Source organism: Felis catus, chromosome A1 (assembly GCF_018350175.1).
Source record: "Felis catus isolate Fca126 chromosome A1, F.catus_Fca126_mat1.0, whole genome shotgun sequence".
Classification (NCBI taxonomy): domain Eukaryota; kingdom Metazoa; phylum Chordata; class Mammalia; order Carnivora; family Felidae; genus Felis; species Felis catus.
Genome location: NC_058368.1, coordinates 500,353 through 519,083, shown reverse-complemented (window position 1 = coordinate 519,083; position 18,731 = coordinate 500,353). Strand labels below are relative to the sequence as shown.

Sequence of the window (18,731 nt, the reverse complement as noted above, 5' to 3'; positions counted from 1 at the left end):
AGTTATGTTTTTATCCTGTACCCACCAAATAATTCATGTAGTACTATTCTGGCATTATATGAATGTCCAGTTTCCTATCAACCATCTATCTCGTGGTTTTAAAGTGAATTGCTAATTCTTTAACTCAATAATTTCAGTAGGGTTTGTGAAATGACTGCATTGAGCAAATCTGAAATTTCTTGTACTAAATAAGACTATTTGGTTACTGTAGTTCTTAAAGCATCTGAAACACAGTTCTTAAAAAAACAATCCCAAAACATCATAGATAAACGTTTGATTATCTTTCCAAATACCAATTCTTAAGTTTTTTTTTTTTTTAATTTTTTTTTCAACGTTTATTTATTTTGGGGACAGGGAGAGACAGAGCATGAATGGAGGAGGGGCAGAGAGAGAGGGAGACACAGAATCGGAAACAGGCTCCAGGCTCTGAGCCATCAGCCCAGAGCCTGACGCGGGGCTCGAACTCACCGACTGCGAGATCGTGACCTGGCTGAAGTCGGACGCCTAACCGACTGTGCCACCCAGGTGCCCCATACCAATTCTTAAGTTTAAAAAATACTTTAAAATCCATTTCAAATGGCAAAAAATTAGGTTTTTCTCTTTTTTGAGCATTATAATGTGAGTGGAAATTTTGTGAATCTAGCTTTTCTTGTTATTCCATTTAAATTACTTAAAATTTTAAAATTTTCTAAACTTTTATTTCTAAGTAGATATTATTCATGTTCTTCCATTAATAGGTTATCCAAAGGGAACAGTGAAAAATTCAACAGAGGAGTGACATCAGCAAAATAGCAGACTGGGGGTTCCAAGTTCTCGTTCCCACACAGAAACATTGAAAAAAAATGAGAAGCCATATGAAATTTTTCAGAACTCTGGGAAAGTCAAGGGTTTACTGCAACCAAGCAAAACCCAATCAAGTTCCTGGCATTCAAAGAAATCTCTGTCAAAACATTTGCTGAACACAAGCTAAAGGAACAGAGACTTTAGTGATCACAAAAAGGAACAGTCTTTACAAAAATAGAATGGGAAAGTCTCAAACAAACCGACCACTATAGTCTTCAACAATTAAGAAAACCCAGCAAATCCCAGGGAGGTGGGGATCTGATTTTCAGAGTTACAACATTCTAATAGTCAAATGCCCAGTTTTCAACAACAAAAAAACCAGGTGAAATACAAAGAAAAAGGAAAACATGGCTCACTCATAGGAACAAAATAAATAGTAACCACCTCTGAGGAAGCCCAGATATTGGACTTACTAGACAAAGACTTTAGAACTGTCTTAAATATGTTCAAAGAACTAAAGGAACACATGGATAAAGAACTAGAGGAAACCAGAAAAACAATAAAGGACCAAAATTTACCAACAAAGAGATAGAGATTATAAAAAGGAATCAAACAAATTCTGGAGCTGAAAAATACAATAAGTGAAGTGAAAAAAACACCAGAGGGTTCAACAGCATGTTTGAGCAAGCATGAGAAAGGATCAGTGAACCAGAAGATAGGGTAACTGAAATTATTAAGTGGGGAAAAGAAAAAAGAGCAAAGGGAACAGAGACTCAGGACTTGGACAGAGACTAAGGGTACCATTAGACATATTAATATACACATTATGGGAGTCTCTGAAGGAGAAGAGAAAGAAAGGAGCAAAACAATTATTTGAAGAAATAATTTCTGAAAACCTCCCAAATTTAGTGACAGACATGAATCTTTAAATCCAAGAAGCTCAATGTTATGGGTTAAATTATATCTCCAAGCAAGATGTGTTGGAGTTGGAACCTGAGAATGTGACATTATTTGGAGAAAGAATCCTAACAGAGATAATCAAGTGAAAATGATTATGGTAGGTCTTAATCCAATATGAGTGGTGTCATTAAAAGGGGAAGATTGGGGCGCCTGGGTGGCGCAGTCGGTTAAGCGTCCGACTTCAGCCAGGTCACGATCTCGCGGTCCGTGAGTTCGAGCCCCGCGTCAGGCTCTGGGCTGATGGGTCAGAGCCTGGAGCCTGTTTCCGATTCTGTGTCTCCCTCTCTCTCTGCCCCTCCCCCGTTCATGCTCTGTCTCTCTCTGTCCCAAAAATAAATAAACGTTGAAAAAAAAAATAAAAGGGGAAGATTTAGGTACAGAGACAAACACAGAAGAATGCATGTGAAGATGAAAGCAGAGATTATGGTAATGCAAGTCACAGACCACCCAAAATTTCCAGCTAACCACCAGAAACTAGGAGAAAAGAATAGAATATTCTCACTCACAGCTCTAAGAAGGAACCAACCCTATTTATACCTGAATCTCACACTTCTAGACTCCAGAACTATGGGGCAATAAATTTATGGTCTTTAAGTCACTTAATTTGTGTAACTTTGTTATTGCAGCCCTCGGAAATGAATACAGATTTTGATTTTGAGAAGGAGGGTGTTGCTGTAAAAAATACCTGAAATGTGGGTGTGTCTTTGGAATTAGGTAATGGATAGAGAAGAAGTTTTGAAGTGTTTGAATGAAAAGTCCAGATTGCTTTGAAAAGAATTTTGGTAGAAATATGAATGTCAAAGTTTCTTCTGGTGAGATCTCAGACAGAAATTAGGAGCATGTTATTGGAAACTAGAGGAAAGGCAATCCTTGATATAAAGTGGTAGAGAACTTGGTTGAATTGTATTCTGTCAGATAGAAAGTAGAACTTTAATATTTAGCTGAGGAAATCTCTAAGCAAATTGTTGAATGTGCAGCTTGGTTTCTCCTTGCTGTTTACAATAAAACACGAGAAGACAGAGATAAAGAATTGCTAAACATAAAGGGAACAGAACTTGAATTTAGAAAATTTTCAGCCTATCCATATTGTAAACAATGAGAAAGTATGCTTAGAGAGGACACCAAGGGTGTGGCTGAAGAGATTATGGGCAGGTGGCTTGTGGATCCAATCAATCATCTCAGCAGAAACTCTGCCAGCTTGAAATGGAGGGAATAGAGATGGGAAGAAAGAAGGAAGGCTGTTGAACTTATGGGATTCTATAGGCAGGAAGTGAGCTGATGGAGCTATTCAGCCCTGCACATGTTTTATCTTTGAAGAAAAAGGTATAATGACCCTGAAGGTAGTTCAGAGGCTGGCGTGTCTGCTACTGCCACCAGGAGCCCAGAGGGCACAAGTCTGAGAGGCAGGATTGACTTGTCCTCTGTTCCAAGAGGTGCAGCCTCCTGGGTTCCACAGCATGAAGACAAATACTCAATTCCAATAATTGAGGCTGCTTCTAGAGCTGAGTAGGTAAAGCCAAAATAGGCTGAATAGTCCTAGTGGGACTGAAAGGTGGAGCATCTAGCCAGTGAAGATTATTCTCAAGTCATAAGAATCTAATAGAATTTGCCCCACTAGGTTTTAGATTCCTCTGGTTTCACATATTCAGATATAGACAAGAATTTTGCCCCAGCTTGTATGCTACTAATTCTTCACCTGTACTTGAATTAGACGATGAGATTTGGGACTTTTGGCTGATGACACTTATGTATAAGATTTTGGACTTAGAATTGATGATGGAATGATTGGGATGGGATGAATGCATTTTGCATGTGAGAAGGACATGAATTTCTGATGGAGCAGAGAGTAGACTGCTTTGGGAACTGTGTCCTTCTCAAAAAATATGTTGGAGTTCTAACCCCTCAGTACCTCAGAATGTAACCTTATTGAAGATAGGGTTTTACAGAGGTTATCAAGTTAAAATAAAGTCTTAGGTGGGACCTAATTCAATATGACTGGTGTCCTTATTAAAAAATTGAGACAGACAAGTTCAGAGAAAATGCCATGTGAAGGCAGCAGAAGAGACTGGGATAATGCAGAAGCCAACAAGTGGTAAAGATTGCCAGCATACCACCAAAATCTAGGGGAAAGACATGGAATGGATTTTCCCTCTAAGACCTCAGAAGGAATGAAACCTGCCAACACCCCGATTTTAGACTTCTAGACTCCATCACTTCAGACCACAAAATTTTGTCATTTAAGCTATCCACTTTATGGTATTGTGTTACAATGGCCCTAGGAAGCTAATACACTCAACAGACCCCAAGTAGAATAAACCCAAAGAGACACACTCATACACATTATAATCAAATTATCAATAACCAGAGACAAAGGCAGAATCTTGAAAACAGTGAGAGAGAAGCAACTTGTCATGTACAAGGGATCACCAGTGAGATTACTTGCTGATTTCTTCTAAGAAAACTTTGAGGAAAGAAGACAATACGGAGATAAATTTAAAGTGCTGGAAAAAAAAAAAAAACCCTGTCAACTGAGAATTACAGATCAGCAAAACTGTCCTTCAAAAATAAGGGAGAAATTCAGCCATTCACAGAGAAACAAGTGGCGAGGAAATGCACTACCACTAAAGGGAGTCCTTTAGGTAGAGCTAGAAGGATGATAGAGTGTAGCTCTAGCATGTAACTCAGAGCCACATGAAGATGTAAAGATCTGTGGTTCAGGTAAATACAAGGACACACATGAAAGAAATATTAATTTTGGTTTGTAACTCCACTTTTATTTCTATTTATTTCTATAGGATAATATCTATTTCTATAGGATTTAAAAAACAAAATCAGAAATCTATTAGCACACAATATATAAAGATTACTTTTTTAATATTTATTTTTGAGAGAGAGAGGGCACACAAGCAGAGAAGGGGCAGAAAGAGAGGGAGACACAGAATCCAAAGCAGGCTCCAGGCTCTGAGCTATCAGCAGAGAACCTGACAGAGGGCTCGAACTCGTGAACCGTGAGATCATGACCTGAGCCAAAGTCAGATGCTTAGTCGACTGAACTACCCAGGTGCCCTAAAGATTAATTTTTGACATCAATAATATAAATGGGGAATTTGGAGCTGCACAGGAGTAGGGTTTTGTGCAATTAAAGTTGGTATAAGTTCATATTAGATTGTTATAACTTTAGAATATTATATGTAATCCCCATGGTAATTATAAAAAAAACTATAGATATATACAAAAGGAAATAAGATAATCAAAACATGAAACTACAACATTTGCAAAGCCATGTTCCCTGTAGCATTATTCACAATAGCCAAGAGGTGGAAGCAAACCAAATGTCCATCAATGGATGAATGGATTATGGAGAGAGTTTTAGTTCTGCAAAATGAAAGTTCTATAGATCTGCTGCACAACAATGTGGGTATGGTTAACGCTACTGAACTGTACATTTAAAAATGGTTAGATAGTAAATTTTGTTATTTTTTTATGACAATGTTTTTTTAAAAATACAAAAAAATGACATTACAAAAAAAACCCCACACAACTAAACACAATAGAGATAAGTAATACAAGAAATGAGAGACAAAAAAGCTAGAAGATATACAAAAAACAGCAAAATGGCAGAAGCCTTTCCAACAGTAGGTACTTTAAATGGATTAAACCCTCCAATTAAAAGGTAGATTTGCAGAATGGATTTTAAATCTTTTTTTTTAAATGTTTATTTATTTTTGAGAGAGAAGGAGAGTGCGATTAGGGGAGGGACAGAGATTCCAAAACAGACTCTGTGCTGATAGCTGAAAGCCTGATGCGGGGCTTGAAATTATGAACCAGGAGATGGTGATCTGAGCCAAAGTTGGATGCTTAACTGACTGAGCCACCCAGGTGCCCTTACAGAATGGGTTTTTAAAAAATGGTCCAACTATATGCTATCTATAAGATAATCACTTTAGATCCAAAAACATACATTGGTTGAAAGTGAAAAATTAGAAAATGGTATTCCATGCAAACAGTAACCAAAAGAGAGCCGGGGTGGCTACACTATTACCAGACAAAATAGACTCTAAGTCAGATAATATTACAAGAAACAAAGAATGACATTATACATTGATAAAAGGGTCAATTAACCAATAAGACGTAACAATTACAAATATATATGCACCAAACATCAGAGCCCTCAAATATATGATACAAATATTGACAGAATTGAAGGCAGACAGTTTTTCAATAAAAGGAGACTTAAGTGCTTCATTTTCAAGAACTACAAAGATTATCAAGATGAAAATAGATTACTTGAACAACAGTATAAACCCCTTACACATGAAAGACATATAGAACATTCAAGCCAACAGAATTTTTCTCAAGTGCACATGAAACATTCTCAGGATAGACAATACGTTAGGCAACAAAACAAGCCCTAATAAATTTTAAAAGACTGAAAACATACACAGTATCTCTCCTAATCACAATGGAAGAAGACTAGAAATTAACAGAGAAAAACTGAAAAATTCACAACAAACTTATGGCATGTAGCAAAAGTCGTGCTAAAAGGGAACTTTACAGCTGTAAAATATATACAGTAAAGAAAAGAAAGATCATAAATAACCTAATGATAAACCTTAAGGGAAAAAAAAGGTAAAATAAACCCAAAACTAGAAGGAAGAAAATAATAAAGATTAGAGCCTATATATAAATAAAATAGAAAAAAGAGAAACAATGGCTAAAAAAAACAAAATCAAAAGTTGGCTTTTGAAAAATTAACAAAATTCACAAACCACTGACTAAGAAAAAAAAGGAAAAATGCAAATTACTAAAGTCAGAAACAAAATGTGTCGATTTGGGGCACTTGGGTGGCTCAGCTGGTTAAGCGCCTGACTTTGGAGCAGGTCTGTGAGTTTCAGCCCCACACCAGGCTCTGTGCTGACAACAGGGAGCCTGGAGCCTGCTTCAGATTCTGTGTCTCCCCTCTCTGCCCCTCCCCCACTCACACCTCTGTCTCTTTCTGTCAAAAGTAAATAAAAACATTAAAAAAAATTAAAAGAAAATGGGTGAATTGCTACCGATTTTAATAAATAAAAAGCATTATAAGAATCTACTATAATTAGAAACACCTACCAAAACTGAATCATGAATAAATAAAAAAAGCCGAGCAGACTTGTATCTAGCAAGGAGACTGAATCAGTAATCAAAAATTTCCAAATTAAGGGGCGCCTGGGTGGCGCAGTCGGTTAAGCGTCCGACTTCAGCCAGGTCACGATCTCGCGGTCCGTGAGTTCGAGCCCCGCGTCGGGCTCTGGGCTGATGGCTCAGAGCCTGGAGTCTGTTTCCGATTCTGTGTCTCCCTCTCTCTCTGCCCCTCCCCCGTTCATGCTCTGTCTCTCTCTGTCCCAAAAATAAATAAACGTTGAAAAACAAAACAAACAAAAAAAACCTTCCAAATTAAGAAATGCCCTGGATCATATGGCTTCTATGATGAATTCTATCAAACTGATAGTTACCTAAAAGGAGGTGGCTGGGGGGAATGGGTTAAATAGGTGATGGGGGATTAAGGAGAGCACTTGTGAGGAGCACCAGGTGATATATAAGGAAATAATGCATCACTATATTGTACACCTGAAAATAACATTACACTGTAAGTGGAATTAAATAAACTCTTAAAAAAATTAATACCATCCCTTCTTGGACTCTTCCAAAAAACTGGGGGGGATAAACTCATCCTAACTCATTTTAAGAGGCCAACATTGGGGCGCCTGGGTGGTGCAGTCAGTTAAGCGTCCAACTTCAGCCAGGTCACGATCTCGCGGTCCGTGAGTTCGAGCCCCGCGTCGGGCTCTAGGCTGATGGCTCAGAGCCTGGAGCCTGTTTCCGATTCTGTGTCTCCCTCTCTCTGCCCCTCCCCCGTTCATGCTCTGTCTCTCTCTGTCCCAAAAATAAAAAAAATAAAAAAAAACCAAAAAACAAAAAACGTTGAAAGAGGCCAACATTACCAGAAACTAAAGCCATACATAGACATGATAAGAAAACTATAGACCAATACCACTTATAAACACTGATGTAAAAACCCTCAACAAAATACTTACAAAACAAATTCAATGGCATATTAGAAGGATTATATATCATGATCTAGGGGATGGATTCCTGGAATGCAATGATGGTTTAAAATACAAAACAAACTAAAACAATGCAAAAGACATTAACAGAATGAAGGAAAAAGAAAGACCATGATCACCTCAGTTGATGCAAAAATTGTATTAAAAAAATTTTTTTAAATATTTATTTATTTTTGAGAGACAGACAGACAGACAGAGCATGAGCTGGGGAGGAGCAGAGAGAGAGAGAGAGAGGGAGACACAGAATCCAAAACATGCTCCAGGCTCCAAACTGTCAGCAGAGAGCCTGATGAGGGGCTCGAATCCACAAACCACCAGATCATGACCTAAGCAGAAGTTAGATGCTTAACCGACTGAACTACCCAGGTGCCCCAAAAATGGTATTACTTTTTTTTAATTTAAATTCAAGTTAGTTAACATATGGTGTATTAGTATTGGTTTCAGGAGTAGAATTTAGTGATTCATCACTTACATTTAACACCCAGTGCTCATTCCAACAAGTGTCCTCCTTAATGCCCATCATCCATCTAGCCCATCCTCCAACCCTTCTCTCCCTCTCCTCTAACGGGAATTGAAGGAAATTTCTTCAACATCATAAAGGCCATATGAGAAAAACCCACAGATACCATTGTCAATGGTGAAAGACAAAAGCTTTTCCCCTCAGACAGAAGAAAAAGATGCCTGCCTTTTCTACTTGTATTCAACATGATATTAGAACTTCTACCAGAGCCATTAAATAAGAAAGAGAAACAAAAGGCATCCCAACTGTCAGAAGTAAAATAATCTTTTTTGTAGCTGATATAATTTTATATGTACAAAACTCTAAAGAATCCACAAAGAAAACCTGTTAGAAAAAAACTCAGCAAACTTACAAAACATAAAACCAAGACATAAAAATTAGTTATGTTTCTATTTAGCAGTAATGAAAAATCCGAAAATGAAAGTAATAATTCCCTCTACAATACCATCCAAAAAGGTGATACACTTAAGAATAAACTTAAACAAGACACTTGCTATATATTACACAACAGTGATAAAAGAAATGAAAGAAGACAAAAATAAGAGGAAAGACATCCCACATTCATGGATTGAAAGACTTAATATTGTTGACAATACCACCCAAAGCAATCTACAATGCAATGCAGTCTCTATCAAAATCTCAGTGATGTTTCAGGCAGAACAGAAAAACCCACCCTAAAAAAGTCATACGGAATCTCAAGGGACCACAAATTACCAAAACAGTTTTGAAAAAGAACAAAGTTGGAGAACTCACACAGCCCGATTTCAAAACTTGCTATAAAGCTATGGTAATCAAAAAAGTGTGCTACAGGCATAAGGACAGATAGACTGATGGAGTAAACAGAGATCCCAGAAATAAACCTTCACATATATTATGGCTAACTGCATACTGACAAGTATGCCAAGACCATTCAATGGAGAAAAGACCATCTTTTCAACAAACAATGCTGGGAAAACTGGACATCCACATGGAAAATAATGAAATTGGACTCTTCTCTCATATCATACACAAAAGTTCACTCGAAATCAAAGACCTAAGTCTAACAGCTAAAACTATAAAACTCTTAGAAGAAACCATAAGGGAAAAGCTTTGTAATGTTAGATTCAGCAAAAATTTCTTGACTATGACACTAAAAGCACAGGCAACAAAAGAAAAAAACAAAAAAACTGGATTACCAAATTAAAATTTTTTGTGGATCAAAGAATGCTACCAAGAGAGTAAAAAGGCAGCCCACAGAATGGGGGGAAAAATCTGAAAATGATGTATCTGACAAAGGATTAAAATCCATGATGTATAAAGAACTCCTACACCCCAACAACAAAATAATCCAATTCAAAAACGGTCAAAGGACTGGAATAGGTCTTTCTCCAGAGAAAATACACAAATGGCCAATACACACATGAAAAAATGTATTCAACAATCTGAGCCATGTGGAAAACGCAAATCAAATCCATAATGAGATACAATCCATATCCTAAACAGCTATTACTTAAAAAAAAAAGTGTTGGTGAGGATATGGAGAAATTGGAACTCTTATGCATTGCTAATGGAAATATAAAATGGTGCAGCATTGTGGAAAACAGTTTGGCAGTTCTTCAGAAAGACAAACCGAATTATAATATAATTTAGCAATTCCAGACCTAGGTATAAACCCAAAAAAATTGAAAGCAGAGACTCAAACACTAGAACACCCATGTTTATAGCGGCATTATTCACAATAGCCAAAAGGTTGAAACAATCCAAGTGTCCATCAACATATGAATGTATAAACAAAATGTAGTATATACATACATTGAAATATTATTCAGTCATGAAAAGGAATGAAATTCTGATACATGTTATAACATGTAAACATTATGCTAAGTGAAACAGATAAATTCATAAAGACAGTAGGACAAGTTATCAGAGGCTGGGGGTGGGGAAGAAAAATGGGGAGTTATTGTTTAAGGGTTACTGAGCTATTTGGGATGTGAAACAGTTCTGGAGATGAATAATGGCAACAGTTGCATGACACTTGGGGTATTTAATGGTACTGAACCATACATTAATGGTTAAAATAGTTAATTTTATATATGTTTTACTTCAATTTAAATATAAGACACTGTAAAAAAAATTCAATAAAAGAAATGTATGCAAGTCCTAACTTAGGGCCAAATAAGGCGACTTCCACAACTTATCTGGGGAGCCCGCAGAACATGGTACAGGGTTTAAGATGACAGGTTCTGAATGAAGCTACACTACCCAGTCTAATCCTGGCTCCGCCTTTCTGTAGCTGTGTGACCTCAGGCAAGTTGCTTCATCCTTTTGGTCAGAATCTCCAATCTAGACAAAAATACTAGTGTCTTTCTCACAGGATTGTTATAAAGATTAATGAGTTATTCACTTATTATTGCCCTTAGAATGAGTTAATTCATATGAAGCACTGACACAAAGAGATTAATAATGACGAACTCATTGTTAGTAGCTAAACAAACCCATCAATCCACATTCAAAATTAAATATGAATGGCTTTGATCTGAATTTATTTTGGTGTTCAAATTCAGTAAATTACCTAGTAATAATTAGTAAATTCTCAGATGTTCACGGTCAGAAACAGGTTTTATCATAGTATTTTGATGACAGTTCTACGTGCTTTCCTATTGCCCAGATTTCAGGAGGTAGCAAGAAACACATATATTAGGTATCCTTCACTGTCCTTTCCTTCTATATTTCACTAATTTGCATGATTAAGAGTTTTTTAAATTACTACGAATCATGAGAATTTCTTGTTTAAAGTTGCAGCTATGAAACTTAAATTTACAGAATGTTGGTATTGGATTGTTCTAAAAGTCATACTAAGTACTCATTTCCCTTATACATTGCTACTTAAAATTTGAAAAAAAATACTTGGTCTCTAAGGAATACTAAATACTTACCAACTGAAGATAGAAATCAGTAGGACTATTTATATGACAAACCATAACTGAAACATCTGTCATTTCTTTAGGCAAAACAGGTGGGTGATAATGTAAAGTCATATTTTTTTCAGAGTGGCTTCTTGGTGATTGTGACCTAAACCTAATCGAAAGCACAATCAAAGCATAAGCAAGAACCATTTTCTTCAAAGAATCTCTTCTCTTAGCAACTTGGTCTGAAGAAAAGACTTGTGCATATACTTATTTATCTACCAAGAGTATTCCCTTTCCAATTTCTCTTCTAATACATTTCTTGGTATTGTCTCCAATTATCAAACTAGGTTAAATAAGATGTCAAGTCTCCAAAGTCAACAATTGACCTTCAATTTTGTGTTGGAACATTTTTGAGCTAGGCCTGTTTCTTCTACTCAGATTCAAGGATTCTCCTCTTTTGAACAAAAACAAAACAAAACAAAACAAAAAAACAGTTTCTCATCTTTCAGTTAAATTGATAACCACAGTTCATAGTAGCACCCAGGCCAGCTGAGGGTCTCCATGGGCCCCCTCCAGCTCTAATACTACTCTTATTTCTCTACAATGAAACCTACTTGGGTCACTTCCAGAGTCATCTCCCCACTCGGACAAAAAGTTAGTATCTTCCACTATCTCTCTCAGTCGTCCTACTTTGTTCATCAGTGATGGGGGTGGGGGAAGAAACTTGAAGAATCTATTCTAGATTCAGACATTAAATACAGTGTGGGTGATCATGAACTTACTCTAAAGGGTAGAAAATTTAAGTCAGGGACTGTTAAACTGTAATTCTTAAAACCCTAGGGGAGCTGACTGTGAAGTTATCAGGAGTCTAAAATTTGTTTCAGTATCTACAGTTTCTATTTTGAGTTGTAATTGAGTTTTAATTTCTTTATTAAATTATCTGAATGTCATTTTCTGACAACTATACTTAGAAAACTAATAGCGTTTTTTCTAATCTCTTAATGTTCACTTTGGAGTCAGTCCATAGTTTTTAAAGGTAAATTCTGCTATTCCAATTTATAACTATAATCTCAAAAATATTTAATAAGTTACCTACCTTGCTAATTCCATAAAAACTAATGCATCTCTAAGAGACACAGGCATATCACTGCTTATTTGATTTGTTGGTGGTTTCTGCAGGTCTACAATAAGCACACCATCTTCTTCTCTAAAAACTTTCATTAAAACAGCCTTGTTATTTACCATTTTCAAAAATTCTACTTTAGCTTCTTCTCCCCAGCCTTCATTCTGTGGAAAAAGTAAAATTCCGATGTACTTAGTAATTATAATTAGTGCTAATGGTACAATACTCTGGATTTATCTTTGGTTTTGTTTTGTTTGGATTTGGCTTTATACAACCAAAGACTGCAAACGAGCAAAGGGACTCAACCATAGACACTAAACAACAGTTATGGTCACAAACCCAAGGTCGGTGCTTATGTATGCACAATATATGGATTTGTGTGTGTGTGTGTGTGTGTGTGTGTGTGTGTGTGTGTGTGTGTGTGTATGAGCTCTATGCCCAATATGGGGCTTGAACTCACGACCCCAAGATCAAGAGTCACATGTTCTGAGCCAGCCAGGTGCCCCTAGACCTTTGATTTTATGAACAGTCTCAAGGTGTCCATAAGCTATTGTACTTTAGAATTTAGTTTCACCTCTGAATATTAATACGAAGATTATAAATATTCTAAAATAAAACAAGTATTGCGTAGTTTTTTTTCTCTTAAATGACAAATTCAAAAGGTAATTTTGAAAGTATAATGGGAGCCATGTAATGCAATCAAGATATCTGTAATCATCAGTTAACTGAGTTTCCGTTAACTAGGAATATAGGAGGTACATGCTACTTAAACAGTAAGGATAAGTATTCACTCATTTAAAAAAATTTTAAGTTGATCTTTGAATCTTTAAGTCCCCCCCACCATACCTAAATTTTAAGAGTTAAAACTATACATTTCTGGTGTTAAGTTCTTTATAGATTTTAAATATTAATCCCTTATCAGATACATTATTTGCAAATATCTTCTCCCATTCAACAGGCTGCCTTTTCGTTTTGTTCATGGCTTCCTTTACTGTGCAAAAGTTTTTTATTTTGGTGTAGTTCCAAATACGTTATTTTTGCTTTTGTTTCCTTTGCCTGAGGAGACATATCTAGAAAAATGTTACTCTGGCCGATGTCAAAGAAATTACTATGTTTTATTTAGGACTTTTATGGCTTCAGGTCTCATATTTAGGAATTTAATTCATTTTGTGTTTCTTTTTGTGCATGGTATGAGAAAATGGTCCAGTTTCCCAGCACCATTTATTGAAGAGACAGTCTTTTCCCCATTGTATATCCTTGCCTCATTGGTCATAGATTAATTGATCTTATAAGCATGGGCTTATTTCTGGGTTCTCTATTCTGTTCCATTACTATTTTGATTAGTATAGCTTTGTAGTGTATTTTGAAATCTGGAATTGTGATACCTCCAGCAGAGCTGTTGAATCGCTCTGTTGTATACCTGAAACTAATGTAACTGTGTGTGCCAACTATGCTCAAATTTTGAAAAAGCTACATGTTTCTTAAAAAATAAAACCTCTTTCTAAAGGTTATAAAATTAAAGCCAACTCAGAAAATGTCAAAAATTACAAAAGACAAAATTTAAACCAATTTTACCATTTTGAGGAAAACACCGCATGTGATATATTTCCTTTTACTTTTTATTTATTCATTCTTCCAAATATATGTTGAATGCCTACTATGTGTTAGGTAATCTGCTATGTGCTGAGAATACAACGATGGGCAAAGACACAGACTCCTGCTTTCATAGATTTCATAATAACGTAACAGTTTAACATATATTCTTACACACAATTCCTGTCTTGTAGGAATTGTTGAGTCTTGCTGGGGAATAGACAATGCAAGTAAATATGCAAGTACTTATGCTTAAATATTTATGACATTTTTCCTAAATACTGCAAAGTAATATGTGATATGGGCTACAACTAAGGAACAAAGTGCCACAAAAATAGTAAAGAAATGGAAACTCACACTACACTATATTTAAAAATTTTTCTCTCCACATCTGACTCAAATTTAGTGGTTTATTTGGATATTTCATCTATCATTCCATGCATATATGCTTATTCAACTCAATTTCCCACTAAGAATATTTCTAATTATGGAACCTGAAGTTCATTTCCTTTTTTACTGGCACTGATAGTTTATTATGCAAAATGTACTCACAAGACAATTGGTGCCTCGAACTTACACTTTGCAATCTGACTGGTAATACATAGCTAAAATTGGAATATTTAGCCCCCAAAGAAGAAATAATTTAAGTCTCACTTACCGAATTCTGTGGAACAATGTCTTTCAATGAGCATGGCAGTGCTAACGGCTGGATGTCTTTCAGCAGCTCTTCAATATACGGTTCAGACTTCCTAAGAACTAGGCATAAGTCATTTATTACTATATGCTGCTCAGCAGTGTGTTCTGATCTTGCGTGGGTATCACCAACTCTAGAAGAATTCAAGTGGTATTTATTGAAAATAATACTTGAAACACAAATTTGCTTTCCTCCATAAAAGGTATGCATTTCTTTTTTTAAAAATATAATTTACTGTCAAAACAGGTATGCATTTCTAAGGATAGTCTCCTTAAGCTGAATCTTCCAGAAAGTTATACTCTGATTCATACTTACTGCATAGCTTTAACCTAGTTTTTATAAGTACAGAGATTGATTTTTCTCTATAGAATTAAATCTCAATTGACTTAATCTGAATTGTCTTTCATATTTCTATTTGGCTTAAATTTAAAGGGGATAATGATGTCCTCAAACAGAAATCTATTTATTTATAAAGCTATGGCCATTAGATAGTGACCATTTTAGAGTTAATAGTGGTCCTTACTATAGAAACATTTTCAGTTTTATTTTTATTATTTTATCTTTTTTTATTTTCCTAGAAGACTGAGAGAAATATTTTTGAATACCTACGGTTAGACACTATGCCACTTCAATATGCACTGATAAAATTATAGAAGTCTGATCTAAAATTTTACTGAGTCATCCTGCAGCTAGTTGTAATACTTTATTTAAAGGAAATACTTTTGTGCATCATTCCCTGTTTTGAAGCAACACAGAAAAGTACTTAAGTTTGGGTTACATCAAAAATCTCCTTTGGGGTGCCTGGGTGGCGCAGTCGGTTAAGCGTCCAACTTCAGCCAGGTCACGATCTCACGGTCCGTGAGTTCAAGCCCCGCGTCAGGCTCTGGGCTGATGGCTCAGAGCCTGGAGCTTGTTTCCGATTCTGTGTCTCCCTCTCTCTCTGCCCCTCCCCCGTTCATGCTCTGTCTCTCTCTGTCCCAAAAAAATAAATAAATAAACGTTGAAAAAAAAATTAAAAAAAAAAAACTCCTTTTACTAGCTCCTCACCTAGTAACATTGATAAATGATAATACTTCACTAATTTAGTAATTAGTAAAACAAATTATAGAGCCAAATTATATGCCTTAAAAGTGAAGAATGATAAATTACTCCTCTCTATCCCCATTTTCAATTTCCTTTATTCTTTAGTATCCCACCCCCATGATCAACAGGCCAGAAACATGTAACATCTATAAAACATCATACCCCGTAACAATTAGGACTTCAGAATTTCCAAAATCTACCATGAATATTTGTATTAGTGCAACTTCACGGACTGAGAATTTGGTTGGACTACAAAATTTTCTAATATTTTCACTTTCTATTGGAATTAATTCAGTGATAGTTCCTCGACACCACATTCCATTTTCAATACTGTTGACAAATATTCTTGCACCTAAATAATGAGGAAGACAAATCATTATCAGTATTTATGGAGAAAAATACCTAATAAGCTCTAACTTATGAACACATATATCAGTTTCATCACAAAGAAATCTTAATTCATTTATTTACTGAGGACATATACATGTCAGGTGCTATGAAAAAAATAAAGGTAGTATACTGTGATAGTTTCTGTTATATAGCTAAATAGGGAGCTAAAAACAAGGTTAGCAGTCTCTTATTGAAGAAGACCTATGTTTTATGAACTATACCAAAGATGAATGAGACCATCCTGCCATCAAGAAGCTCAAGAAAGAAAAAGAGATGGGCAAATGACTGTACTTACAACAATAAAAATTTTCTATCCATGCGTGTGCACACATAGATGTACAGATATATAAATGCTGAAATCTGTAAAATACTTTGGGAGCATAAAGGAAGAAGCAATTACCTTCTCTTGATAAAGAGGAATGAAAGTAAAGAAACAATGAAAGGCAGTATGTGACATGCCAAAATTAAATACACACTGGGAGTTCAGAGAAGGGGAAGATGAACCAAGGACATAGCAGCAGAGGAAGACCTTAGGGAGAGATCAGATGAATTACAAATTAATAACCAGGAAAAAAGGTCAAGAAAGAAGGAGGCCTGAATTTGAATGCTATGATCTCTGTGATGTTCTCAGTACATTACGTTTGAATTTACTTACTCCACACAACAGCCCTATGGAGATGGTGGCAAAGAGGTAGGAGGAGAATCCAAGTAGTCTTAGAGTCCATCCTCTTAACAACTAAGTTACCTATCTGAGATAAACTGGTAGATCTGACCACTGATTATATACAGAGGGATCCTGGGATCCTGTATAATCCCCTCTGGACATGCTAATAAAAATAGGATAGTTGAGAGGCACATTAGGGCAACCTTTTAATTTTAGTTCTAACCAAAATGTTTATTTGGCCTAAAGATTATCATCAACCTTTCTCTTATATCGATGTACCACATAACCAATTATTTTGGCTTAACGATTATCATCAACGTTTCTCTTAGGTAGATACACTACGTAACCAATTATTCTTAGTTTTAAACTATACACTATTAAACCATTGTTTTAAGTTTATTTATTCATTTACTTTCAGAGAGAGAAAGATAAGGCACATGTGTGAGAGGGAGGGAGGGAGGGAGGGAGGGAGGGAGAGAGAGAGAGAGAGACAGAGAAAATCCCTGCATTAGTGCAGAGCCTGATGTGGGGCTTGAACTCCCAAACCATGAGATCATGACCTGAGCCGAAATCAGGAGTTAGACACTTAACTGACTGAGCCATCCAGGAGCCCCAAACCATTTTTTTTTGATAGGTAAGTTAAAAGACTATTGAAGACATTTGTTGTCCTTTGCAGTGAAGAGCATATGTAGGAAAAAGGAACAAAAGGATATCCTCCTGAAGTATCATTTCACATTTCTTCCCTTATCACTCATTACTCAAAATATAGGTACTTAAGTCATGCAAATTTATTTGCCTTGAAATAATAATTGTCCTTAATTGAAAACAATGAATGACTTTTTGGCTTTTTTAGAAAATTTTCTGAATCTAAGCTGAACTCTTTCGGACATGTATTAAATTTTAGAGAATTACTTGTAGCCATAAAAGTTAAGTTTAATACAACATTTCTTTCTTCTTAGATACTCAACAGTTAAAAGTTATCTAAAGTTAAAAATTACTATTAATTTTTGTCAGAAGTATACGATAATCCTAATTTTTGAATATTCTGAGAAGCTACACAGATAAACTGAGAGTTAGTCACACTTTTAAAGTACTATATAACTAAACAGGTAATACTTTTTGGTATTATACATAGGCATTGATTGGTATTAATAGATGGTTTCCTCACTCTGTTAATAAATCAAACAAATAATAGCTTCGTTTTATTATAATCAAATTTAGTCAATGTATTATAAGGAAAACATTTGCAATAAGACCCTAAATTATGGCAAATTACACAAACCCTCAGTGTGGGTACCCTCAAAATATATTACCCTCTGTGGGGTCCTAGGAAACAGGTACCGGTGTTCCCCTGCATCTCATTTAAGTGCTTAATGACATCCTCAATATTCACATGTGGACAGCAAGGGACTAACAGCCACAGTACAAGGAATCATGTTAGAGGCCAATTTTCCCTGGAGACAGGGAAGCAAACTACATAACCTGCGACGGGCTTTGTAATTTAAAAAAATAACTCCTTTCACTCTGTAATTGAGGTTTTATATATACTTCACTCAGCAGTCAATATTTAGCTAACTTACCTAAATAAAATTATATAACTACAAAACTTTTAAGTTTATTTTGAGAGAGAGCCAAAGAGAGCACAAATAGCAGAGGGGCAGAAAGAGAGGGAGAGAGAGAAACCCAAGCAGGCTCTGCACCGTCAACGCAGAGCCTGACACAGGGCTCAATCACACAGACTGTGAGATCCTGACCTGAGCCGAAATCAAGAGTCAGACACTCAACTGACTAAGTCACCCAGGCACCCCTCTTATAAAACTTTTATGCTTCTGGAACAAATCTGTATTATAAAAGGTCTATAAGGGTTAGCCTATAAGGGTTGGCCAAATACTATATAATATTTACATAAATTTGATATTTTAGCTTGGA

At 35.9% G+C, this 18,731-nt stretch overlaps 1 protein-coding gene across 1 annotated transcript in view; it reads right to left on the bottom strand.

Annotated features, from left to right (window-relative positions):
• Positions 1-18,731, bottom strand: part of RNF17 (ring finger protein 17) — a 115,457-nt gene that overhangs the window by 58,521 nt on the left and 38,205 nt on the right. The window contains exons 12-15 of the mRNA XM_045037204.1: positions 15,911-16,100; positions 14,630-14,798; positions 12,352-12,542; positions 11,283-11,424 (exon numbers count right to left, since the gene is read on the bottom strand). Coding sequence (XP_044893139.1) covers positions 11,283-11,424; positions 12,352-12,542; positions 14,630-14,798; positions 15,911-16,100 — 692 coding nt within the window. The remainder of the gene's footprint in view (positions 1-11,282; positions 11,425-12,351; positions 12,543-14,629; positions 14,799-15,910; positions 16,101-18,731) is intronic.